General features: G+C 45.5%; 1 protein-coding gene across 2 annotated transcripts in view; it reads right to left on the bottom strand.

Annotated features, from left to right (window-relative positions):
* Window positions 1-869: 869 nt before the first annotated feature.
* Window positions 870-27,671, bottom strand: part of MTRR (5-methyltetrahydrofolate-homocysteine methyltransferase reductase) — a 108,818-nt gene continuing 82,016 nt past the window's right edge. For both annotated transcript variants that reach the window (XM_026659127.1, XM_026659128.1), the window contains 4 exons: window positions 23,021-23,139; window positions 2,729-2,821; window positions 2,456-2,638; window positions 870-1,049 (listed from right to left, as the gene is read on the bottom strand). In XM_026659127.1, coding sequence (XP_026514912.1) covers window positions 905-1,049; window positions 2,456-2,638; window positions 2,729-2,821; window positions 23,021-23,139 — 540 coding nt within the window. In that variant the 3' untranslated portion in view covers window positions 870-904. The remainder of the gene's footprint in view (window positions 1,050-2,455; window positions 2,639-2,728; window positions 2,822-23,020; window positions 23,140-27,671) is intronic.

The following is a 27,671-nucleotide window of genomic DNA, read 5'->3' as shown; positions in this document are numbered from 1 at the left end:
TTTTTTACCAAAAATATTCGGCTTATGAACGAATATATACGGTACCTGTTTTCAGGAAAAAAATAATAATTTGGTATTCCTATCTCAGCTTGTAATAATTATATCCAACAAAATTTAGCACAAATGGCAGATTTTTTCAGGAAAGGTCTAGAATTAAACCAGCAGAGTTTAAAGGCATGGATTAAAGATACTTTGCATGAGTTAGCTGGGAAAACCTACTCAATATCAGCCAATGTTATACGAGTATCTGCAAAGTATTGTTAGCCCATCACTGCATCACTTAAATATCAATATTCATAGAAAAGCTTGGAGGTGGAGGGAAGTATTGTGCCCAGAAATCCTTGACAATATTTTAAATATTTATTCCTGTTTGCAACTTGTGTCATATGTTATAAGGCAACGAAGAAAAATTCCCTCAAAAAGCTTTCACATAATACGTTCAACTACATCTTGGCAATAAGATGTACATGATAAACGGTATACTTTGAAAATAAACTTCTGCATTTGTATAGTATACAATATTATATATATTATCGTATACAGTACACATAATGTTACTTATTTAGTTGTACTGTTATTAATTTGGAGGAATGGAGCTCCATGAGAATCTACTTGGTAATACTGCTACAAAGTGATGATTCATAGGTTCCATTTTGTTGTTGTTGTTGTTGTAAAGGCTTTAAATGCCATTCAAAAGATCAGTAGGAATGATCAAGAATTAAATGACTAGAGAATAGTAATTTAAAAAATAATAATAATTATCAATTGGCTGGTTTTAAAAGAGAATTTACTTAAGTGAAGTTGAAATAACAGTAATCCAAAGAATCAGCAGAGTCTTCATACAGTATATACGGTAAAAAATGTCTAACAGTCTCTGTTTTGCAAAGGCACAGAGGCCACACATTTAGGCCCAGACATCCTGGAGATAGCGTTTTTCTTGTCGTAATGTAGCCAGGATTTTCATTGCTTCCAATTTGTCAACTCCAGCATCAGTGCTTAAAATGTCCACTAAAGTATCATTCACATCTTTAGCCATGTGCTTTGCATCTCTAGGAAAGACATAGAAAAAAAATAGTACTTATTAGCAGATTTCTCCTTTCACCAACAGCCGCAGATACAGGATGTTTTTGGAAACAAGCAATAATTTTTAAAATAAAGAAATGCAGAATTTATGTTGGCTTGTACCATAGACACTGATTGCTCATGTACTTGGGAGTGGTGGCAACAGTAATACCTCAGACAGCTAAGACCTGAAGCTTTCAATACACTCAAATGTATGTCGAGCAGAAACTCAGATCCACATTTAAACTGGAAGAAAATAATTGCCTTCTGCTGGATGGAATTAGACTTGCTCAAGTGTTTGTGGTTATGCTGCCCTCTAGTTGCACAGATAAAGAAAGAATAAAAGCCCTAATGCTACACACCACTTAGTAGTAGTAGTAGTAGCACAAGAAGCAGACTTCTGTTTTTGGAGGAGAAGCAAATGAGTTCTGGGCCCAATGCCACGTGTTCAATTAACTGTCTGTTTGTAAGTAATCAGGGATGCATTACAAACCTAGATGCTCCTAAAATTCCTGCACCTGCAAGTGTGTTAGATCTCCATACATAAAAACTCACACCATAAGGATGTTATTGCTACAGAAAACATTCCATAAAGTCCCACAAGGGCAGGAAAAGAGGGCTAATGGAATTCTCCAAGGGAAGATATCCTGGGTAGCAGTCTGCTTCACCATACCTCCAAACCTACAGAGTGCCAGCTGAAGGGCTATCATCGCATACACATATGTATATGTAATGAATTATGGAGGTATATCTTCCACCTTCACAAGAGTGAGACCATTTGCTTGTAGCCTGTCCTACTTTAACTGGATAACACTATATGAACAAGAAACATTTCTGAAACATTATATGGTGAGAACAATCAATAGAGCAGTGGAATGCCTGGCCATAACCTAAGAAAAGGATTAAGCTGTAGAGGTGGATGATTAACATTATACCATAAAGTTAACACGCTAAAAAACAGGAATATTTCAGTACAGTAGAACCTCAGAGTTACAAACACTAGAGTTTCGAACTGACCAGTCAACCACAGACCTCATTTGGAATCGGAAGTACACAATCAGGCAGCAGCAGAGACAAGACAAAAAAAAAGTACAGTACTGTGTTAAACGTAAACTACTAAAAAAAGTAAGGGAAAGCAGCATTTTTCTTCTTCATAGTAAAGTTTCAAAGCTGTATTAAGGCAATGTTCAGTTATAAACTTTTGAAAGAACAACCATAAAGTTTTGTTCAGAGTTACGAACAACATCCATTCCCAAGCTGTTCGTAACTCTGAGGTTCTACTGTATTGTAAATGCCAGTCATTTACTTGATGCTGCTGCAAGTCTTTAAAATGTCTTCAACAATTTCTATCAAATGCTCCCTTTGTTAGGCATTCAAACTCCAGTCTACTCACCCACATACATAGAAACAACCTCTCTCCTTCAGCAGGACTCTGGCAACCTCTTTAGCACAAAGTCGAATGTTGTCTTGCACATATTTAGTTGGGTTTTTTTCTGCTGCAGCTGGAGGGTCTCTTGAGAAACAAACCTTAAGATGAGTTAATGTTCTATTTTCAACAAAACTTCTGAGCTCATCTCTGGAAGACAATGCAAAACATTAGAAATCAGTATCCCAAGCATAAATACAAGGTGCAACACAGAGCTCCAATACTACCTACAGAACCTGCCTGAATAAGTAGTCTCTGTCCTGATGTCGGCAGCCAAAAAACAGCCATGTCTCTCCAAAATTCCAGTCCGTATGCTCTTCTTGGAGTTTCTGTCTAAATGCACAAGGGAAAAAAGACACATGTACACATAAATGTGTAAACCCAGTCTTTTATTCAGTCAGTACTGCAACTATTACACTCACAGATCATCTAAACTCTGAGGACCCAATTCTCATTTGCACTAAGGCCCTTTTATTTTGGCAAAACAGCATAAAGGGGACTTCACTGTAAAGCACTCAGCACTGACTTAATTCTGCTATCACTGAAATCAATGGGAGCTTTGCCACTGACTTCAAAGGGAGAGCAGTGAGGCCAACACTGAGCCCTTTTGAAACTCCTTCCCTACAATCCTGAATAATGAAAGTGAAGGCTATCATCCTTAGTATCTTTCATTAGAAGCATTACACAAATATTTGGGGAGAAAAATCAGCTCAAGCCATTTTCAGCATACTGTACATCTATCATTTCCAACTTTATAGGAGCAATCTTGGCAATACTAAATCACGGTGAGTTAGTTTTGCTGCTAGAAATAATGCCAAAAATAGAGAACTCTTTACTTGATTTTTATCTGTGACTTTCTGTTTAACTATTTTTTAGAAATATTTCATATAATCACTGCACAATTTGGCATTGAAATTCTATTAACCATTTAAAGTGAAATATGGAAAGTATTTAAAGATCTAAAGAAATACTATAGGGATGAGAAATAAACACCAAGTTTGTACAAATGGATTCAGTTAATAACATAAGCACAGATCCAAAGTTTTACTCATCCCTTTAACATAACCTATTTTAAAATATGGATACCAGAACCCCCTCTCCCTCATCATCTGACTTCTGGTGAAGGGAAGGAATCAGGGAGGTCCCAAGACAGTCCATACTTGTTCCTACCATATCTAAAACCCTTCATTCGATATACTCCCACCCAATGACCACTTTTCTCTCCCCTTTACACCTTTCCAATGGCATTGTGGGACCCACCACATCTGGCAGCATCTCTCAAGAGCCCCAATTCGTTTAGCCAAAGGCCCACCTGCTCTGGGATAAGGCTTTGCCATAGCTGCCAAGTTCAAATGAATTCTTCAAGAGACATCTGCCATGGAACAAGAGACATGAGCTAGTTTCTGCCAGGAGACCTGCACAGTAGGATGCTTACCTGTGGGAAAATCATAGTTTTGCTCCTTTCCCTGAAATTAGCTCTCCCAAACTGTACTCCCCTTTGCCTAATTCTGTTCCCCTCCTAATTCATTCCCTCCCTGCTCTTTCTCTGATGGAAGGAGGCAAAGCAGTTAGCCGTCATTGTTCCACAATAGACAATGATGGCTAAGAAGGGTCACTGCAGGGAAAGTCTTGCTGCCACTGCTTATTATTATTAATTGTGTGTAAGACAACTGGATAGTTGATGTTCCAATGAGGCTGTGAGAAGGCACCAGGGAGCAGAGCAAATGCATGACTCTGGGTAGCCCTGCTTACCAGAAAGATCACAAGTGGACCTGTGTCCTGTCGCTGCTAGAAAGGCTTCCTGGACTGGTGCGGGAGAATTGTCTTGCAAAATTCTGAAGTGCTGCCTAGGGTTGGCAGAAGAGGGGCCCTGGTCTGAAACATCAAAGATATGAGAAGACAGTGGCAATGAGGGGGTCCTGGGATCAGTCAGAGGAAGGGAGATGTCACTGAAGACAAAGCCTTCAAAAAGTTTGGATATCAGCTTTTCTAAACATCTGAATTTTGAGGTGTTTACCTGAACCAAACATTTCATCTTCACATCTGTTTACCAGCAATATTATGATGTTTTGGTTGAAGTCAAATTAAAATTAAAGCTTTGGGATATCAAACTTTTACCCAAAACAGAATGCCAGCACATTCTTATGGGTCGGTTTAATTAAAATGTGATACACATTTTACCATACACAACTAACAAATCACAAAAAGTACATCTGTATGCAATACACCATTATTCATCAAACGTTTTAAGCATTCCTTGTTAAGACTTTTCAGTGTGATAAAAAGGCTATCACATCATTTGGGACTAATCTCAATTATATAAGCATTTACCCGCATCCCATAAGAAACACTAATGAGAGAAGTTCTCGGTTCAACACAAACACATATAAATCACAATTTCACTGACTTTCAGAAGTGGCTGCCGATGCAATCCGTGGGCATCTCCATCTGACTAACGTAAACTATGTACAAAAAGAAAACCCAGAATGAAAGCTAGCTTTTTTTCCCTAACACAAAACTCTTCAGAAGAAAGAAGGAACTAAATTTTCAAGTCAAACTACTGTGTTTAGAAGATCAGTGAACAGTTTTAAAATTAACATGGTTACTAACCTTTTGTAACTGTTGTTTTTGAGATGTGTTGAGCATGCCCATTCTACATTAGGTGAATCACAAGCAGTACCTCAGGAGGTGGGCTTGGAGTTCATGGACATGCTGATTGCAACACCGCTCTTCTGAACCTAGCATTGTCTTGAACCGGTTGGGTGATGGCATAGTGGGATGCAAAGGTATGCATCAGCAGCCAAGTTGCTGCCCTGCAGATTGGAACCTGTGCAAGGAACGCTGCTGAAGAGGCCTGAGCACTCATGGAGCGTGTGATTAGGATGGCAGGAAGTGGGACCTTCACCTTTTCAGAACATGCCCCAATGCAGGAGGTTACCCAGGATGAGATCCTCTGGGCTGACACTGGAAGTCCTTTCACCCTTTCTGCTAACTGCTACAAAGATTTGTGTGGATTTGCAAAAGGATTTATTCCTCTCAATATAGCAGATGAGGACATGCTTAACATCCAAGTGAATCTGGCGCTCTTCTGAGTTCTTGTGAGGCATTGAGAAGAAGACTGACAAGAAAATGGCCTGGTTGCTATCAAACTGCAAAACCACCTTTGGCAGGAAGGCTGGGTGCGGGGGTACTTGGACTTTGTCCTTGAATAACACCATGTATGGTGGTTCTGATGTAAGGGCCTTAATTTCAGAGATCCTTCCGGCTGAGGTTATCAGCACCAGGCAGGCAACCTTCCAAGAGAGAAGCAGTAGAGGACCCAATGGCAGCGGTTTGGAGGACACATGAGCCTCAACAAAACCAGTTCTAAGTTCCATGGGGGAATTGGCTTGCGGACCTGAGGAGAAAATCTCTCCAGTCCCTTAAGAAAATGGACTGTCATCTTATGAGAGAACACTGTGGGTGGAAAGCTGAAATTGCTGCTAAACGCGCCTTGATAGATGCAAGGGCCAGGCCTTGTTCTTTTAGATGAAGCAAGTAGTCCAAGACAGACTGGAGGATGAATCGGAGAGAGGTCTTGTTGGGATGCGCATATCAAGAAGCGTTTCCACTTGGCCAGGTAGGTAGCCTTAGTGCAGCGTTTCTCAAATGCTGCCACCAGGTTTTCTTGCAGCCAGAGTCTCCTGGGCAATGACTTTTTTTGGAGGGGGGGGAGAGGGAGGAGTGTACCTTCCCCCAGGGCCACCAGCAGGGGTTGGACCCTGACCCCTGGTGGAGCCAGAAACACTGGAGGAGCAGTCAGTCAGTGAGTTCCCACCTTCCCCAGGGCAATGAGGCTCCAGCTTTGGGCTTCAGCCTTGGGGTGGTGGGTGGCAGGCTTCAGTCAAGGGGCTTTGAGCTCCAGCCCTGGACCCCAGCCACACGGCAGCGGGTGCTGGCCCTTGGCTCACCACCACCCCTGCATCGCCCCTGGCCCTAGCTGTTTCCCTACCCACATCCCCATCCAAGGCTTAATTTGTCTTCTGGTTTGCCAGGGTTGAGTAACTCTGTTGTGAAAATTGATACTTGTATGTTTGTTAATATCACTTTTCACAGCCTCCCAACTAGCTAGTAAGTCTGTTGTGAAAAGTGATACTAACAAATATTACTTTTCACAGCAGCAGACTTACTAGCTAGCAAGTCTTTAAAAAAAAGCAACCAAAAAAGCAAAAGAAACAACAAAAAAGACAAGAATGTGCAAAGCACCTTATTTGTGTTTCTATTCTGTTTAGATCCAGTAAAAAAAAAAGCGACAACTGCACATTATTTTTATTATTGAGTCTGCAAAAAGAAACTCTACATAAGTAAATTACGATGATTTGGACATGTATATTTATGTGTTTTTCCTAAAGTTAATTAAGTATTTTAGGAAAAACTGTCAGAGTGGCCACCAACAAAAGCTGGTGACTGCACTCTGAGGCTACCAAAAAAATTGTTGTGAGAACCCCTGCTCTAGCGGACGGCTTCCTACTACCTAGCAAGACCTGGTGAATTTCTTCAAAACAGGCCTGTTCCTCCGGGTTCAGCCATGTAACATCCATTCAGTTAGGTGAAGGGAGCCGAGGTTTGGGTGGAGTAACCGGCCGTGGTCTTGTGAGATCAGGTCTGGATGGAGCAGAAGCGGGGTTGCTATTGATGGATCTAGTAGTGTGCCAAACCACTGTTGGTGTGGCCACACTGGGGTGTTAAGAATAACTCTCGCCTTGTCCTACTTGATTTTCAGGAGGACCTTGTGAACTAGAGGGACTGGGGGAAATGCATAGAACAGGAGTTCTGCCCATGGAAGTAGGAAGGCTTCAGAGAGGGAGCCTGGGCTGTGCCCCCACAGTGAGCAAAACTAATGGCATTTCCTGTTCTGCTTGGTCACGAACAGATCTCTCTGGGAAGACCCCCACCTTTGGAGGATGATCCTGGTGACCTCCGGATGAAGGGACCGCTTGTGGTGAGAGGAAAAGGATCTGCTGAGGTCATCCACAAGTGTATTCCAGGCTCCCAAAAGATGTGAAGGCTTGAAGTGGATAGAGTGCTTCATGCAGAAGTTTCATAGACGGATGGCCACCTGACACAGGGTGGAGGATTGAGCTCCTCCCTGCTCATTGATACAGAACATGGCCACAGTGTTGTCCATCAGAGCTTGCATCACCTACCTGAGATCTGAGCAAGGAAGACTTGGCAGCCTAAGCAAACCGCCCTGAGTTCTGTGATGTTTATGTGCAGGGAAAATTATTCCTGGGACCACAGGCCCTGAGTCCTCAGGCTGTCGAGGTGGGCTCTCCAACCTAGGTCTGGATGCATCCGACACTAGGGACTCTGACAGCTGTGGGGGTCACAAAGGGGACTCCAATCATTACTGAACTAGGGTGAGGCGAGGACCCAGGGATGGAACAGTGACCACCAAGTCCAAGTGGTGTCTGTTCGGGGAGTAAACTGAAGCTAGCCACATCTGCAGGGGCTAGAGGCCCAAACTTGCATGCTGGACCACATATGTGCATGCAGCCATGTGCCCCAGTAGCTTGAGGCAAACTCGGGCTGTTGTAAATGGGTGGACCATGACCTTGGATATCAGGGCTGACGTAGTCTGGAATCAGGCCTCCAGGAGGAAGGCTCTGGCTTGGATCAAGTCAAGCACTGCCCCGATAAATTCCGTTCTCTAAGCTGGAATAAGAGTCCACCTTTGCTGGTTTATCATCAGGCCCAGCACTCAAAGGTGGCTTGGACCATGCTGATGTTGTTCTTTACTTGAGCCTTTGAATGACTCTTGATCCGCCAGTCTTCAAAGTACGGGCAGCCCTGAATGCCTCACAGTCTGAGGAAGGCAGCTACCACCACCATGCACTTCGTGACGACCCAGGGGGCTGCGGACCAGCTGAAGGGAAGGACTGTGAATTGGTAGAGAGTTTGGTTTACAATAAGCATGAGAACTCTCCTGTGGCCACGGAAGATAAAAATGTGAAAGTAAGTGTTCTTAAACTCGAGAGTCGCGTACCAGTCCCCTGGATCCAGGGAGGCAATGGAGGCCAGAGAGACCTTGTGAAACCTCAGTTTCTTGAGATATTTGTTGAGGCGACATAGGTCCAGAATGAGTTGAAGGCCCTCCCTTGGATTTTGGGATTAGGAAATATTGTGAGTAAAACCCCTTCCCTCTCATGTCTTGAGGAACCACCTCCATGGCCCCCATCCGTAGAATGGTCTGCACCTCCTGGATGAGGAGCTGCTCGTGAGAAGGGTACCTGAAGAGGGACAGAGTTGGGGGGTAGGAAGGAGGGGTGGATGAAAACTGGAGGGCATAGCTGACCGTCACTGTATTTAGCACCCAGCAGTCCGATATTATGCAGGACCACGCCAGGCTAAAGCGAGACAGTCAGTCCAAAAATCGGGAAGGCAGGATCTGAGGCGAAAACTGGTATGGCACCCTCGGGCGCACCTTCAAAAGACCTGCTTGGGCCCATTGGAGTACATATGCAATCTGGCTGGGAAGTTGAGGTGGATGGAAGCGGTTGATGTTGCTTGTAACCTCTTCCTTTATTTAAAAGGGTTCCTGTCTCGGAGGTGAAGCCGAAAAGCGTGGTGGCTGTTGGGGCCTGAAATGCTTCCTTGAAGTAGATAAAGCATAGAGGCCCAGGGACCTGAGGGTGGCCTTGAGTCCTTCAGGCCATACAGTCTCATGTCTGTCTGTCTCAAAAATAATGAGGAGTCTTCGAAAGGGAGATCTTGGATTGATTGCTGGACCTCGTGAGGAAAATCCAAGGATTGAAGCCAAGAGCATCGCCTTATGGTGACAGTGGAGGCCATTGTCCTACCTGCTGTCAGCTGCATCCAGTGCCGCCTGGAGTGAGGTCCTGGCAACATTCTTACTCTTCTTTAAGACAGCAGAGAATTCCTGCCTTGAGTCCTGAGGCAGAGAGTCTCTGAACTTGGACAAGGAGTCCCACAGATGGTAGTCGTATCTCCCCAGTAGGGCTTGCTGGTTTGAGATACACAGCTGTAGACTACCTGTTGAATAAACTTTCCTTCCAAACAGGTCCAGCTTTCTTGCATCCTTTTGTTTGGGGGTAGCACTTGTCTGGCCCTCTTGTTGGCCACTGACATAATGAGGGACCCTGGAGGAGGGTGGGAGTATGGGTACTCGTACCTATTGGCTGGCACATAAAACTTCTTTTCAGCACTCTTTGAGGTGGGGGGCAGAGAAGAAGGGGCCTTGGCTGGACCCATTACTGCTTCATTAATGGGCAAGTTAGGAGTTGCTGCAGGCAAGATGTCAATAAGGCTGTGGGATGATTCCTTAAGCTCCTCAATCTCTATCCCCAGGTTAGCTGCTATCAGCTTCAGAAGGTCCTAATGGGCCCTGAAGTTGTCCTGCAGAAGTGAGCTACTCGGCCCTGAGCTTGATGTCTGGGTAGGAGGGTCTTCTTCCTTTTCCTCAGCCCCAATAATGTTGATGGGAGCCGCATCCTGAACATTGGTACTGGGGTCAGTACAGGAGTTGGGGTCCAGTGCAGAGCAGGGAGAAGCGGTAGCCAGCCTCTTGGAAGCCACCAAGTAAGCTCAGTGGGAGGAGTGACCCGATGCCTTCCAGTAAGGCCACTGCATAGACCACTGTTCACTTGGCCAGGCACTGGGGGGCTAACCAGTACTGACTGACGTCCGGAGGTTGTCACACCCCAATGGCCTCCTCCCTCAAGGGGTCCCCTGGGGAAGGCAGATCAGCATTGTATATTGCTAACGCTGTTGCGAGCATTGCAGGGCATTTTGGGAAGGGTCAGAGGTGTGAGTGAGTGTGGAATGGAAGATTTCCTTGCAGGGAGCAAGAGGCCAAAAGGGGGAAGGAGGAAAAGAGCAGAGAATGGGTTAACTTGACACTCCAGCTCGCTCAGTCAAAAGAGAAAGCACCGACTCCGGCCTAAGGCTGCAGCTCACAGCCGACACTCAGCTGCCTGCCAAGAAAGAGGGGGGGCCTGGATTCCCCCCTTCCCCGCCAACCAGCCGTGAGAAAGGAGAATTCAGCTAAACAGACAGACCTGCGGAGGCAGCCGAAAACGAACGAGACAGCGAAGGCCAACACGGGGGAAAACAAAGTCCAGCCGGTGTGTCTGGAGCCAATGTGTTTTGGAAAAGTTGAGGAGACCACAGAAAGCTGGTTTGGACTGGTACAAAGAGCACCAGGAATAGAGGTCATGGAACAAAACACCCCCAAAGGAACCCTGGACTTAAAACCCTCCTGAAAGCTGGAGCAATTCGGAGATTACAGCAGACCCCGGATGACCTGGGCCCAGGACAGAACTCCCGTTCATCTTTCCCCCTCTTCTTCTTATGTTACACCCAGGCTTGGCCAGCCGTGGGTAGAGCATGTGAGAGTATGAAAGTGGGTTAGGGCTTGGGGCACTAAGGCTTTCTTCCTTCCTCTGAGTGACGTGGGGAGCAACATCACTCTCCCTGCTATTTTATTATTTTATTAATAAAGCTTTAAAATTTAAACCCTTGGTGTGTTTCATCATCTCCTCCCCAAACGATCCTGTGGCCTCAGCCTGATCACCTGACGCCTCAGGCAGATTGGTAACGGAAATCTGTCACAAGGTGCATAGAATGGGTACTGGTGGTGGACCTTTGGCTGGACGTCGGGTTCCACCTCAGACTCAGAGTGCCCCCAAGATGACCACGGAGGAGCGCTACCCCCCTCTCCGTCTCCATTCGGTGCCAAGGATCTGGAGACCAGTGGTGGAACAGAGATGGTCACAAAGAGGGTATCAGGCATGGTTTACGCCCCACGCTCCCTCCTGCTCACAGTCATCGGAGATGGCAGCTGTCCCATAAGAGTTGGTGGAACTGGGAGTGTCAATAAGTCCCTGGCTGCTGCAAAGGCCTCAGTGGTTGATAGTACTGTCAAACTGCTGGTGCCACAGTGGCTTCTGGGTGTCAGGAGAGGTTCCTGCACCGGACTTGAAACTCTGTGTGGAGTTGACCGTGGTGCTGTGGGACCATGGATGGAGAAGTGGCCTGGTCCAGGTCACACTCCATTGTCTTCGCCATGTTTGTCCTTCTTCTGCATTGGTGAGCGCCCTTTGTCAGTGTGTTGCTTTTTATGCTTCTTCCTCAGTACCAGAGATGGGGAATGGTACCAGGCAGTGTGCAGTGCCGGAGGAGTGATACGTACCGAGGTTGAAGTGCTCAGTGCAGAACTGGAATGGCTTGACGGCTTCCATTAAGATAGCCTTCAGTCTCATCTCACTTTTCCATTTTTGTAAGGGGTCTAAAGTCCTGACAAATATGGCACTGGTCTCTCATGTAAATTTTTCCCAAACACTCCAGACAACCGGAGTGTGGGTCACTCATAGGCATAGGTTTGCCACAGGAGGCACAAGGTTTGAAGCCCAAGGACTGGGGCATGCCCAGCCCCGGGGGCAAAAGCAGGGTGGATCTGATTTAAATCAAACTGATTTAAATCATGATTTAAATCACTAGTCAGGAAGACTCGATTTAATCACGGATTTCTACATAAATGTGCATTCTTGTTGGTTGTTATAAAAAACGGTTACCTACCTTCTCGTAACTATTGTTCTTCGAGATGTGGTGTTCACATCCATTCCACATTAGGTGTGCACGCGCTGTGTGCATGAGCGTTTCCCTAAGCGGCTCCCGTCGGGTCGGCGGGGGGCCCCCCCTTAGTGGTGCCACTCGCCATGCATATGTACCCCCGCTGGCCCGACCCCCTCCAGTTCCTTCTTGCCAGCGACTACGACAGAGGGGTAGGAGGGCGGGTGGTGGAATGGACATGAACAACACATCTCGAAGAACAACAATTACCAGAAGGTAGGTAACTGTTTTTTCTTCTTCGAGTGCTTATTCACGTCCATTCCACATTAGGTGAATCACAAGTTTACCTTTGAAGGAGGGTAGGAGTCACGGAACAACTGATCAGAGCACCGCCCTGCCAACTGCTGCGTCCTGCCGGGCCTGCTGGTTGACCGCGTAGTGGGTCGTGAAGGTATGTACTGATGACCAGGTGGCTGCCCTGCAGATCTCCTGGATAGGGACCTGTGCCAGGAAAGCCATGGATGCTGCTTGCGCCCTGGTCGAATGGGCTGTGACTGTCGGGGCCGGAACACCTGCAAGGTCATAACACGTTCGAATGCAGTCTGCAATCCACGACGAGATTCGCTGCGCTGACACCGGGAGGCCTCTCATCCTCTCAGCTACGGCCACGAACAGCTGCGTGGATTTACGAAAGGGCTTGGTGCATTCCAAATAGAATGCCAACGCTCGACGGACATCCAGGATGTGCAGGCTGCGGTGACTCGGGTCCGCATGGGGTTTGGGGAAAAACACCGACAGACAAATGTCCTGACCCAGATGGAATTGTGAGACCACCTTAGGGAGGAACTTGGGGTGCAGACGGAGCTGCACCTTGTCTCTATGAAACACTGTGTATGGTTGCTCCGAGGTGAGTGCCCTCAGCTCAGATACCCTTCTGGCCGAGGTGATAGCCACCAGGAATGCCACCTTCCAGGAAAGGTGGAGGAAGGAGCAGGTAGCAAGGGGCTCGAACGGGGACCCCATGAGCTTAGAGAGGACTAAGCTGAGATTCCATGGACGGACTGGGGGGTGTGAGTACAGGAACACCCTCTCCAGACCTTTAAGGAATCGCCCCACCATTGAGTGGGAGAACACCGAGCCCCCTGAATACCCCAGATGGAAGGCGGAGATGGCCGCCAGGTGCACTCTGATGGAGGACAGGGCCAGCCCTTGCTGCTTGAGGTGCTAGGATGGCCGGCACTGGGGCCTGATGTGGCTGCACCTGTTGGGCACACACCAGCACGAGAAACTCTTCCACTTGGCCAAGTAAGTCACCCTGGTAGAGGGCTTCCTACTACCAAGTAGAACTTGCTGCACAGGCAGGGAGCACTGGCTCTCCAAAGTGTTTAGCCACAGAGCTTCCATGCCGTCAGATGCAGCGACTGCAGGTCGGGGTGGAGAAACCGCCCTCTGTCCTGAGTGATGAGGTCCCGGTGTAGGGGCAGGGTTACCGGGGCTTCCACCCGACAGCTCCAGGAGCATAGTGAACCAGTGCTGGCGGGGCCAGGCCGGGGCGATGAGGATGATTGTCGCCCTGGCCCTGCGCACCTTGAGCAGGACCTTGTGCACCAGCGGGATCGAGGGAAAAGCGTATTTCAAGTCCCCTCCCCATGGGATTGCGAACACATAGGCCACTGAGCCCGGGCTGCGACCCTGGAAGGAGCAGAACTGCAGGCACTGGGTGTTGCCCTTGGTGGTGAACAGGTCTACCCGGGGAAACTCCCAGTTGCGGAAGAGCAAACGCACGACGTCCGCCTTGAGCGTCCACTTGTGCATGCGGTACGATCTGCTGAGGTAGTCCGCCAGTTCATGATGCTCCCCCGGGAGCTACGACGCCTCGAGGTGAATGGCGTGGGCTATGCAAAAGTCCCAGAGGAGAGCCTCGTGGCAGAGCGGCGAGGAACGGGCTCTGCCCTGCTTGTTTATATAAAACATAGCGGTAGTGTTGTCTGTCAGAACTGTTATGCTGTGGCCACTCAGAGTGGCGTGAAAGTTCTGGCAGGCTAAACGAACTGCCCTGAGCTCCTTTACATTGATATGGAGTGACTGCTCTACTCTCGACCACAAGCCCTGAGTCCTGAGGTCCCCCAGGTGAGCACCCCATCCGAGGTCTGACGCGTCCATCACAAGCATCAGGTCCGGCTGTTGTGTGGCAAAGGGGATGCCCTCGCAAACCACGGACTGGGACTGCCACCACAGCAAGGAGTCTAGCATGTACCCCGGGGCTGTCACTACCAAGTCCAGGGGGTCCCTGCCTGGGCGGTATACACAGGCGAGCCAAGCCTGCAGAGTCCTGAGTCTCAGTCTGGCATGCTTGACTACATGCATGCATGGTGACATGTGGCCCAGCAGCCGCAGGCAGCATCTGGCCGTTGCAGTGGGAAACTGGCACAGTGAGTTCACTGCTTGCTGGATGGCCCGGAATCGGGATTCTGGCAGGCTCGCCCTTGCCCACACCACGTCTAGGACTGCCCCTATGAATTCCACTCTTTGCGTTGGAATCAGAGTGGACTTGGGGACGTTGACCAGGAGCCCCAGCTTGTGGAATAGTCTTAGGGCCACCTGCACGTGGGTCTGAACTTCCTCTTCGGACCAACCCACCAGGAGCCAGTCATCGAGGTACAGGTAAACCCGAATCCTCTGCCTCCATAAGAAGGCCACCACTACCGCCGTGCATATTTTTGAACACCCGTGGGCCGCGGCTAGGCCAAACGGGAGAACCGTGAACTGGTAGTGGTCCTGGCTCATGGTGGAACGCAGGAACTGGCAATGTGCTGGGTGGATGGCGATATGAAAGTATGCGTCCTTCATGTCGAGGGCAGCGTGCCAGTGCCCCGGATCCAGGGAAGGGATGATGGTGCCCAGAGAGACCATGCGGAACCGGGCATTGACCAGGAACTTGTTGAGCCTGCGAAGCTCTAGAATGGGACGAGGCCCCCTTTGGCCTTGGGAATGAGGAAGTAACGGGAGTAGAACCCTTTCCCCCTTAGGTCTTGTGGTACTATTTCTACCGTCCCCGCCTCTAGGAGCGAGTGAACCTTCTTTTCTAGGAGGTGCTCATGAGAAGGGTCTCTGAAGAGGGACGGGGAAGGGGAGTGAGGGGTAGGGAGGGAGGAAAGCTGCAGCATGTACCCGCTTCGCGCCGCGCGCAACACCCAACGGTCTGATGTAATGCTGGACCACGCACAGGAGAAACGGGACAGGTGGTTCAAGAAACAAGGAGACGGATCCGGTGATTGAACTGGTACGCTGTCCTTGAGCGCACCTTCAAAAGCCTGGCTTAGGGCCCGGCTGTGATTTGTGTTGGCCTTGGCTCTGGTCCGGCCTATTAGAGTTGTTGTTATTGCGCCGCCTTCTGTTATCTCCGCCTCGCCTGCGGTAAGACTCATGTCTAGGCCGAGGCTAGTAGTGGCGCTGAGGGGGAGGCTGTGGCTTGAAGGGCTTCCTCTGAGTCACCGGGGTGTGCATACCCAGCAACTTGAGTGTAGCCCTCAAGTATTTGAGGCTATGTAGCTTTGCGTCTGTTTGGTCCGAAAAGAGTCCGGACCCTTCAAAGGGGAGGTCCTGAAGCGAATTCTGGACCTCAGGCAGCAGGCCTGATTCCTGAAGACACGCCGATCGCCACATGACCACGCCAGACGCGACTGTCCTGGCTGCCGCGTCAGCTGAATCCAAGGACACCTGGAGAGAGGTCTTCACTACGGCCTTGTCTTCGGCCACCAGGGCCATGAACTCCTGTTGCGAACCCTGCGGGAGGTTGTCCTTAAACTTCCCCACTGCCGCCCAGGAGTTGAAGTTATGCCTGTTGAGGTTGGCCTGTTGGTTAGCAATCCTCAACTGGAGGCCCCCTGACGAATACACCTTCCTGCCGAACAGATCCAGGCATTTCGCTTCCTTGGCCTTAGGGGCCGGGGCCTGCTGCCTATGGCGCTCTTTCTCGTTCACCACCGAGACTACCAGGGAACATGGGTTTGGGTGGCAGAAGAAGAACTCATATCCCTTTGACGGGGCGAAGTACTTGCGCTCCACACCTTTGGCTGTTGGTGCGCTGGAGGCCGGGGTCTGCCATATAGTCTTATAGTTCGACTGGATGGTCTTAATGAGCGGGAGCGCTATTCTGGATGGACCTTCTGGGCTCAGAATGTCCACCATGGGCTCCTCCTGCTCAACCGTCTCCTCGGCCTGCAATCCCAAGCTACTCTGTATCCTGAGAGAGAACTCCCCTAGCCCCGCCTCCAAAGGGCAGTCATACATAACTTAGGCAGCTTCCCATTCCCAGAATCTGTCCAGTCCAATTGCAATAAAATGCATTCAAGCTTTGAAAAATGATGCTGGGGAGGCTTACAGCTTGCATCTGAAAATCCCAGCGTGGGGAAATAGATGGGAGGAAAGGTTTAGATTGCGTCCCACATGAAGGATTGATAAAGGAAATGTGTAGCCTGAAGACATCTTCTTGGCTTTCAGTTCAGAAACAGAGCTAGCTAGAAGACACTGGGGGTGAGAGGAACCCTTTATCCCTGCCCCTGCAGTGGCAATGAGGAGGGGAGGGGAAGAAGCAGAGAGAGCACCATCTCACTTTACAAAGTATATTGCAGCGTTGTTGGTTGTTTTGGTTTCTTCCTCACCCATTGATAGAGCTGTTGATTTATATCTTCTTTGCAGCTTCATGCTGTTGAGTGCATCCATTTCCTTTCCCTTCCTCAGTCTCTTACACACCAACCTAACCTCTCCCAATGCACAGCCACTTCAGATAACCTACATGCCCCAAAAGATGATTCCAGCCATGGTCAGGATTGGGTGCTAAATATGAAAATTAACACTTAAACTTATACTATTTATCATGTGAAAAGGATGTCTGATAACACTGTCATAGTGTCCTAACAGGCATTTAAAATGTATTTCTGCCAACTTTGAAGGCAACATTTTTTAAATTAACAATACAGAAAAATTTAAATAATCAGTATTCGTTACAATTCTGTTATGGTCAGCTCCTCACAGTATTTGGAAGGAAAACTTTATAAAGAGTCACAGGAGGCATCAGGGCACTCACCAAAGAAAATCTACCAATTCAAATACAGCTTAAAAGGTGAGTGTGAGATTCCTTGGAAATACAGATGGTGTGTGAAGTCATGTGTGGATGTAGCAGCTTTCACAGTTATGCATCCAGGACTACATCCTCAAATGGCATATATTAGCATTGCTCCATTGATTTAATGAAGCTCTGCCAGTTTATACCAGTTGAGCATCAGTCTGAGTCCTCCAGAAAGTTCAGGGAAGTCAGACGAAATTTAGAAGGCCAAATTCTGCCTTTTATATGCTCATGCACAACTTGAAAGAGTACACCTGGTGTCTATACAAGCCACATATAACACTTTGCTCTTACATAACATTTTTAATGTAAGGATCTCCTGGTATTTTACAAACAATAATTAAATCTCACAATTTGTGGAAGCTAATTAAACATACCATTATAGCAAATAGGTAACCTGAGGTACAGACTGGTTAAGAGACTTGTCCAAGGTCACACAATACAAAACAGAACTAGGAATAGAGGCCAGGAGTTCCAGCTCCCAGTCTTTTGTTCTAACCACTGCACACATCCTTCCTCTTGTAAAGAATTTATCATTCTGTATCAAATGTTATTCCTACAAAGAAGGCATGTGCTATGTTTGAAAGGAAATCAATAGTATTTAAATTCAGCTCAGAAGGAATGGGAGTACATAAAGCAGCATGATGCCCTTTCACTTTCCCTCAATCACTGTGTACTTTGTGTCCTCTGAAATGTGTGTGTGTCAGACACATTGTAATAATCACAGTTTCAGTTTGGAAATTTTGTTGACATTTTTGTTAAAAGACTAAATCTGATAAACGTGCTGCTCACTAACGTTCCAGTTCAATACAGCACTTAAGCCCATGCAAGTGTGTTTCTGAGTAAGGGCCCCAATTCTCATCCACCTTTCCAATATGCTTTGAGATCTACAAATGAAAAGTGCTTTATAACAGCAAAAGTATTACTACCACCACCATGATGAATAAATTTAATAAGACCTTTCCAAATGAATCAATCAATAAATGGAAATTAAGGTGGAACTGTTTGAGCATATTGTGTGTGTGCATCTTAGGTTCTGATAACATGTTTTTTTCCTTTTTGCTGTGATTTTTCTAGCTGCTAGGTATGCTCTTTCAAATGATTTTTCTCCTGATCAGAAGTCACTCTAGACAAGTTTCTGCTGCAACATCTGAAGAAAACTGAACTGAAGAGAAATTTAATGGAACCTGTCTTGCTTCTCCTCCCTGGTTCAAGAGTGGATTGAAGGATAATTGAGATGACATGTTTAAGAGCTACTGAAAATGACCACTGGCCCTGACTCACGCAACCACAGCTGTAAACTTATTTAAATCTTTAGGTTGAATATACTGACGGTGCGATGTTTAAACTAGCTTTAAATTCACAAAACATTTCAGCAGGTCATTATACCCTCAGGGGCTATGGACTAGCATTAGAAACTTAAAATGCCTTGGCTTGTAACTACATAAAAATTTGATTAAACCTAAAAATTCCTGGCTGTCCCAAACAGCCCCTTAACAACAACAGGCTATTGCCATCATTATAATATGTAGGAAATTAGTCGCAGCAGCAAATATATTAGCTTGTTAAACAGTGCACATTATGATTTTCTTTAGTAGTAATAACGAGAGTAAATTTAGACAACAAATCCTCTTAAACACCTCTACATCAGCAAATGCAGTTTCTGCCTGTCCCAATTAATATTTTCCTAAGAATTTATTACCCAACAGAAAATCATTTGACATTGCAACAATTCAATTTCATGCTTCACATACACATACTTCCCTAGGTTTTTTTCCCCATTACCGACGCATCATCACCTACTCTTCCAAATCTCACAGTGTAAATTAAAAACAAAAGCACTGAGTTCATGCTTTAAACCTATATATTAAGTCAGAAGCAGGCTGGAAAACAGATCTGCAGAGATTTGAGTCCAAAAACTGTAGTCTTTTCCATCACACACACAAAAGCTCTGCAAATCTACTACTTTCCTACAATAACAGAAGAACTGTCTTTATGTATGTTTGAAACTCTTCAGAAATGAATGGGAATTAGCCCACATCAGTGCATAAAAAAAAGGGTTGGGCTATTGTCCAAAAACAACACGTCAAAAATATTTTATTGCAGTATTTGTAGTATATGAAACAAACCTGCTCCAAAAATAATCAAGCTTTGAGTTGATGGTACTGCACTTAAATACCCCATGTAAAATAACAATGATCTCCCATGGAAATGTTTACTATTAAATATTTACTTGTGTCCTCTATTTCTGAAGGTAATAATAAACTTAGTTCACCATTCTCCTCTGTGTAATCATACATATCTAAGTAGTGGAGTGTTAATTCTAGATAGGATTATTTATTCTTTATAATGGCTCATATAGTAACTATTCCCACACAATATGACCAGGTGAACAATAAACCACTGCAGAAACAGATGCTCTCTTGCTTCTGTTTTAGTTTAGATAAAGTCTTTGAATGGTGTTCAAATTAAAAATAAATAAATAAATAAATAAATAAAGGTGAGATGACATGTGAAGAAGGGAAAGAGATGAGTTACAAACATGTTATTGAAAGCACTTCTAAAACTGACTCCAGGAAATATTTCCTGGCTCCTTTTCTTACAGAAGGAGAAAAATATATTGGTGACTGATTACAGAATACATATAAGTTAGAAAATGGATTGGTTTGAGCTTAAGTATTGTGGTGCTCAAGGAAAGGAGCCTGATTAGTTGAAATGCCAGTAAACTAGAATGAGCAAATCTGGAATTATTGGTAACAAAAGGAATGCTGAAAAGACAAAACACAAACAGAAAGTAAAATCTGTCTTGGTGTGGGATTTCTTTTGTTGATTATGGTCCTGCTCCTGCAAACACTAGTGTTTGAAGGACCAGGGCATCTGTGCATAGCGTATATAATATTTAAAATGTCATTTTACCTTTTGAGCTTCAGAGAACATGCTATTTGATTTCAATAAGTGAAAAGCTTAAAAAAACCTGAAGCCAAAATTTAATTACACCATTAAAAAAAGACAATCAGTACATATCCACACATCTCCACGGCATTCACAGGACCAACTAACTTCAGCCACTCAGCAACGTGCGATAAAATCTACCTCTGCTCCCCTCATAAATGGAAGTTATAAGAAGAACAGAAGGGAAAAGGTCTCCTCTGTACTTGACTGTATGTTATGGGCGCAGGTATAAGTGTATCATTGGTAGATAACCAGAAATATATGTTGATGTCCCCTGTCCTAAAGTCATTTAACCACTAACTACAGTATATTTTACAGTAAGGAAGGTTTGCTTTGCCAAAAAATACTGTATATTATACCAATACACAAGTTTATACTGAGTTCCTTATTTTCTGATGGAAGGAGGAAGGAAGGAGAGAAGACAGCCAGCGTAATAAAACAAATTCCCATCTGAACTTATGGAACTATTGCACCTTTAGTATTTTTTAAAAAGTATGCTGTCTTTCTTGTCTCCTTATAATAAAATAACCCCAAAAATATGGTCTATAAAATCCATCAGTACACAGAAACTGTTTATTCCCTCATAAACATGGAGGCTAGTGAAATTACTACTTCTTGACTAACAACACCACACAATTTTTTTTTCCAGATATTAAGTCCTATCTCTTGTTAATGTCACAATGTGAAGAATATGATTTATTACTGATATTTATTTTTGCTGTTTCTGGCATAACCATACACCAGCTAAGTATCATTTTTACTGCATGTTAAAGTGGATACAATGCCTCTTTTGTTCCTATTAATATGGGAGAATATATGAGTATGATTATAAACTAACACCAGAATAATAAAATAAACAAACTGAGATTACACATCAGGTTATTTTACTAGTCAGATAAATTAGACATCATGTACATCATCTCTTTAACAGTATGAATTTCTGTAGTTTGTGCTTTTGATGCACTTATCAACTGACAGGATTGTAATTTTTCTGTACTTTGCTAAACAGATTTTTTCAATAGTACATTTAATAAAAGATGCTGGACTGACTGATTTGGAGAGTGAATCTCCAAAGTCCATCTTGCATTTCTGACCTCCATTTTGAATAAGCAGGAGTCACGATTGGAAGCTGCAGGTCACATGATATTTCTGAGCATGTGCAGTACAAAAGTAGGGGAAAGGTCAAAAGTAAGGGAAAGGTCAGATGAAGTAATCATAACTCTTGGGTAAACAATGGCAGTGAGCATGCGTGGAATGTTGGCATGCGTTCAAGAATGTGAGATAATGTTTGGTACTGAGCATGTGCAGGAAAGATCTGATGATGTCATGCGTCTAGAAAGTTCTGACAGGACACTATAAAAGGCAGTGTGTCAGTGGAACAGCTAAAGGAGCAGGAACTGAAGAGAGCAAAGCAGAGAAGAACAGCAGCAGACCTGAAGAAACAGCAGCGGCAGCAGTAGCAGCAGAAGTTAACAGAGTAAGCTTCCAGTTATAATTATAATGCAGTAGAGAAAAGCATAGTATAGTGTTAGTGTGCATGTGTGGATTAATAAAGATATATGTATGAGTGTTGATAGTGAAAGAAATGTATAAGATTTAAAGCATATAGAAATTGCTGTCAGCAGCCTGTGACACTGGCCATCTGTGACAGGGTGCAACCACTAAGAATCATTTCAACTGTATGTTATTGCGGCTGGGGTGCTCTTTAACTTGTTGAAGGGATTTGTGTTTTTAGATTACTACTGTATTAGAGATTATTGCTTATGCTAATCCAAAGATGCTTTGTTTTGGAAAAAAATACTGTTTCTGTCAGTCATTTATTGGAAGGCTGTATTCATGTTCTCCAGATATTTCCTTAGCTACCCTGGAGACCCATACCTTAAGAAAACAGAATGGTTAATACGTGGGTTATTTTTAGGAAATCCGTAGTAAACACAGGAGGGGACAATCGGTGAACTATTCTGGGGGTACCCTACATCTGTTTTGGGGGTACAATGCCCTTTATTCATCCACAGAACAGGAACAGCAGGAGCACTGGCATGTATCCCTAAAATTTTTTGCTCACATTCTTCAGGCATCACCTGGTGGGACCTCTTGGGGTATGTCTACACAGCTAAAAAACCCACAGCGGTGAGTCTCAAAGGCCAGATTTATAGACTGAGCCTCACGCTATGGTGCTAAAATTAGCGGTTTAAATATTTGGGTTTGGGCTGGACCTTGAGTTCTAAAACCACTCTCTAGGATTTCAGACCCTGCGACCGAATGCTTACACAGCTATTTTTAGCGTTACAGCAAAAGCCCAAGTCTGTAGCCCTAGGCTCTGAGACTTGCTGCCACAGGTATTTGTTTTGCCATTTAAACATACCCCTAGAGTCAGCAGGGACTCCATTCAATACATGGTCTCTTAATTAAAACTGCCAGCAAGGCTGTCAAGAAATTTCATTTGCCATGGTAAGTTTTGTGATGTGGACTCCAGTTCTGAAGGAAATGAACTGAGAATACTAATTCATTTCTCTTAGGTCAAACAACAGCATAGTAACAACTTTCAATAACTATTGACCTATTCTGGTCTCCTACTAGAGACCCAGAAATGAGAGATTTTGTTTCTTCTTATCAGTCCCTTGAACCATCCACTTCCCCCTATATCCGGCACATTTATGTGAAAACAGAATGTGTTCCATGAATTTAGACATTATGAAAATTAAAATAAAATTGTTTCCAACAAAAACCCTAGTGATGTTGTAGTAAATGGCATGAGAATATGTCCAACTAGAAACAACTGAAGAAAGTTACCCATTATGTCTACCCGGCTCCAGATGTTATGAAACATTTTCCTTAACATAACAAACTGGCAGCTTTTCATGTAATAATGCAGCACATACCTATGTTGCAGGAAACCAATAAAAGGTGAAACTCCAGTTCCTGGACCCACCATCATAAAAGGGACAGATGGATCGGAAGGTAAGTGGAAAGTGTTGATTGGACGAGCAAAAATAGAGACCTAGAATGAAATTAAATACTGTTATAATATAACTGAAGAAATTCTGTAGGCAATCAAATGATCATGTGGTCTTTGGAGCTTTGAAAGTGTGTGTCTACCTTTTTATATATATATATATATATGTTCCCACACACATGCACACAGAGCAAATTAATTAATTATATTTGAATGACTGTAGTCTGCTTAAACTTCCCAGCTTACTGAAGTCATGTAAATATTTGAGACCAAATTTAAAATAGGTCTCAGAAAATATGGATCCCAAATTTGCAGTCTATCTATTCATATATCCAAAAGTGGGTAAATGCACACAGAAACATGAGTTTCTGAATATGAAAACTGATACAATCACAAATTTAGGAAAGGCATTTTTAGAGGTTCTTGAAATTTTGATCTGTAGTACTTGCTGCTAATCTTAAACTGTTTCTTTCCTTCCACTTGTGACCCACGCTCCCATGATCTCTTATTATTATGGAAAAGAGAGTCAAATGTCAGTGTCTCTGGAACTGTAAGACTGACTCCCTGTGAGAGGGGTGGGAAGAGAGAGAGAGACACACACATTTTTCTCTCAACAAAAATTGAACCATCTGTTGAACATTAAATATTCTCTATATTGGTCTGTTTGTACCATCTTAATTGAAAATAATAATTACCCAGCTAGAAACAAGGTTAACAGGGTTCCCCTGTCCAGAGGTTTAAAATTAAGAGAGAACGTTTTCAAAGGGATGGTTGGGAGAAGAGATTCACAGATCTAAGGCCAGAAGGGATCACTGTGGTTATCTAATCTGATCTGTATACCACAGCCCATAGAGTTTCCCTGAAAAAATTCCTAGAGCATAGCTTTTAGAAAAACATCCTATGTTGGAGGAAAAATTGTCAGTGATAGAGAATCTACCACAAGAAGCCAGATTTGAAAAGGGGACCTTTAGATCTTTACTCCAATGCTCGCCCAATTGAACTAGTTCAGCTAAAAAATAAAAGATAAAATAAGACATCTGCCTTAGAAGAGGCCCTTTTCTCCATCACTGTGGACAGCACCACCATCCTTCTTGCAACTCAGGTCAATAGTCTGGGCATTATCTTTGACTCAGCCTTCTCTGTAGACCTACACATCCAGACTATGTCTAAATCTTGCTGCTTCTTCCTGCAAAATACTTCCAAGATCCAGATTTCCCTCTGCCCACAGAGCTGGCTTTAGGCACCGCGGGGCCCGATTTGAAGGAGCTGCCGCCGAAGTCCCGCCGCTGTCTTTGGTGGCAGCTCAATCGCTGCCGCGGAGGAAGGACCCTCCGCCGAAATGCCGCCGAAGACAGCGGCAACGATTGCGCTGCCGCCGCCGCCAGTGCCGGGACTTCGGCGGCAGCTCAATCGGCTGCCGGTGCCTTCGGTGGCACTTCGGTGGAGGGACTTTCCTCCGCGGCAGCGATTGAGCTGCTGCTGAAGACAGCGGCGCGACTTCGGTGGCAGCTCCTTCGGGACGTTGCGGGGCCCTCTTAGGGGCACGGGGCCTGATTCTGGGGAATCGGCTGAATCGCCCTAAAGCCGGCCCTGTCTGCCCACACAGATAAAACTTATCCAGGCTCTCCAACATCTCACATATTGCAACACCTTCCTCTCTGATTTTGACAAATGCAATCTTGCCCCCTTAAATCCACTGAAAATGCCACTACAAGTATCTTCTTGGATCATCCTTCTAACCACATTACCCTCCCCTGCATTCCTCTATTGGTTCCCCCTGTTTCGCTGCATCAAACACAAGCTTCGTGTCTTTTTCTTTTAAAACCAATCATGTCAACCCCCACCTCTGCTCTGCCAGTGATGTCAACATTCATTGTCCATCGGTGCAGTTTTTCCTCAGGCACCTCTGTGATTTCTTAAATGCCGCCCCTTTTGCATAAGAGTAGCTGCACTGTGATTATTTGCTTTTGTGGGGAGCATTGCCTTGTCAGGGCTTAGACCCTTCAACATGCGGGGTGGAGGGCGGGTTGGTAGGGGAGCCAGGGACCTTCCACTCCACTGGGTTCCGGCCTAGGGCCCTGTGAGGGCTATCAAAGGTCTGACACCCAGGAGTGCCTTGAGGCTGCCCTCCCTGGATCACCTCCTACCACTCCGCTATTGTCCAAAGTTCCCAGTCTGTGGCAAGGAGGTGTGAAGGGGGTCAGCTCACCACTGAATGCCTCCTTGTGGCCATGCTTGTTGTGGCAGCTCTCTCTCTCTCTCAGGGCAGCAGCTGCCTCCTGCTGTGACTTGGCCCTATGGCCAGGTCAATTCCCAGTTTCTCTCCTGTCCTGGTAGTCCACAAACAACCCAAGGGGAATTAACACAAACAATTCATATGAGAGAGAGAGAGAGAGAGAAGGAAACACTTCCCTCTCAGGGTGCATCTGAAGCAGGTTCTCTCTTCCTCAAGAAGGAACCTTCCGGCAGTTGTTGTTGAGAGAGATCTTGCCTTCCCTCAGCCCTTTCCTCAGGAGCTGCAAGTTGCAGGTCTGCTCTCTTCCCTGGTTTGCCCACAAATGAGCTGTTCTGCTCCCTTTTAACACCATCTATAGCAGGGGTGTCAAACATGCGGCCCGCAGAGTTATTTGCTGCGGCCTGCCAAACTCCCCGCCCCACCCCCCGGCGCCCCCCGGAGTTATTTCCTGCGGTCGCCAAGCTCCCCTCACCTGCCGCCCCCGCTTCCCCCCAGTGCGCCACGTCCCTGCTCCTCTGCCTACCTCCAGGCGCTTTCTGTTGCCAAACAGCTGTTTGGTGGCGCTTAGCGCTTTCCAGGAGGGAGCGGGGAGGAGCGGGGAGCCGCACGCTCAGGGGAGGAAGCGGAGAAGAGGCAGGGCAGGAGTGGGGGGACGGAGTTGGGGTGGGGACTTTGGGGAAGGGGTTGGAATGGGGGCAGGGAAAGGGTGGGAAGAGGCGGAACAGGGGTGGGGCCACATGGAAGGGATAGACTGGGGCCGGGGGTGGGATGGGGGGGCTTTTGTATCTTTATATGAAAAGGTGTCAGTGATCCGGCCCTCCAGCCAATGTACTAGTCCTCGTGTGGCCCTCCCGGTGATTTGAGTTTGAGATCCCTGATCTATAGTGTGTGTATCTCCTGCAGGTATGGCAGGGTGGGACTGGCTGAGCCCAGAGCAGCTCATTAACCCTTGTTGCCCAGTATGGGATTTGTATACCCCATCACATGTACATAAAATCATCACAAAGCCACTACATTATCCTTCTTCAAATCACTCCTTCGACTCCACCTAACTGTAATGCCCACAAAACACATGACAATGTGCTAGGCAGCTGGTGAATTGCGACTGCTGTTTGTTATACTGTAAATAATCAACTTTGTTTTGATTTTCACTAAGAAGGTTGGTGGTGATTGGACGTCTAACATAGTGAATGCCAGTGAAAATGAGGTAGGATCTGTGTCTAAAATAGGGAAAAAACAAGTCAAAAATTACTTAGACAAGTTAGGTATCAGAGGGGTAGCCGTGTTAGTCTGGATCTGTAAAAAGCGACAAAGAGTCCTGTGGCACCTTATAGACTACCAGAAGTATTGGAGCATAAGCTTTCGTGGGTGAAAGCTTATGCTTTCACCTCTGCCTCTGGAAATTTCCACCACATGCGTCAAGACTCTTTGTCACTTTAGACAAGTTAGATGTCTTAAAATCACCAGGGCCTAATGAAATGCATCCTAAAATACTCAAGGAGCTGACTGAAGAGATATCTGAGCCATTAGCAATTATCTTTGAAAAGTCATGGAAGAGGGAGACATTCCAGAAGACTGGAAAAGGACAAATATAATGCCCATCCTATCCACATAGGAAAGATCAGTTGCACACATAGAAAATGGGAAATGACTGCCTAAGAAGGAGTACTGTGTAAAGGTATCTGGGGGTCATAGTGGATCACAAGCTAAATATGAGTCAACCATGTAACGCTCTTGCAAAAAAAGCAAACATCATTCTGGGCTGTATTAGTAGGAGTATCGTAAGCAAGACATAAGGAGTAATTCTTCCGCTCTACTCTGTGCTGATTAGGCCTCAACTGGAGTATTGTGTCCAGTTCTGGGCGCCACTTTTCAGGAAAGATGTGGACAAATTGGAAAAAGTCCAGAGAAGAGCAACAAAAATGATTAAAGGTCTAAAAAACATGACCTATGAGGGAAGATTGAAAAAATTGGGTTTATTTAGTCTAGAGAAGAGAAGACTGGGAGGGGACATGATAACAGTTTTCAAGTACATAAAACGTTGTTACAAGGAGGAGGGAGAAAAACTGTTCTTAACCTCTGAATATAGGACAAGAAGCAATGGGCTTAAATTGCAGCAAGGGCTGTTTAGGTTGGACATTAGGAAAAACTTCCTAATTGTCAGAGTGGTTAAACACTGGAATAAATTGCCTAGGGAGTCTGTGGAATCTCCATCATTGGGGATTTTTAAGAGCGGGTTGGACAAACACCTGTCAGGGATGGTCTAGATAATACTTAGTTCTGCCTTGAGTGCAGGGGACTAGACTAGATGATCTCTTGAGGTCCCTTCCAGTTCTATGAT

This window comes from Terrapene carolina, unplaced genomic scaffold (assembly GCF_002925995.2).
Source record: "Terrapene carolina triunguis isolate 2854851 unplaced genomic scaffold, T_m_triunguis-2.0 Scaffold580, whole genome shotgun sequence".
NCBI classification, from domain to species: Eukaryota; Metazoa; Chordata; order Testudines; family Emydidae; genus Terrapene; species Terrapene triunguis.
The sequence above is the reverse complement of the archived record's forward strand: the minus strand, read 5'-3'. Positions and strand labels throughout refer to the sequence as shown.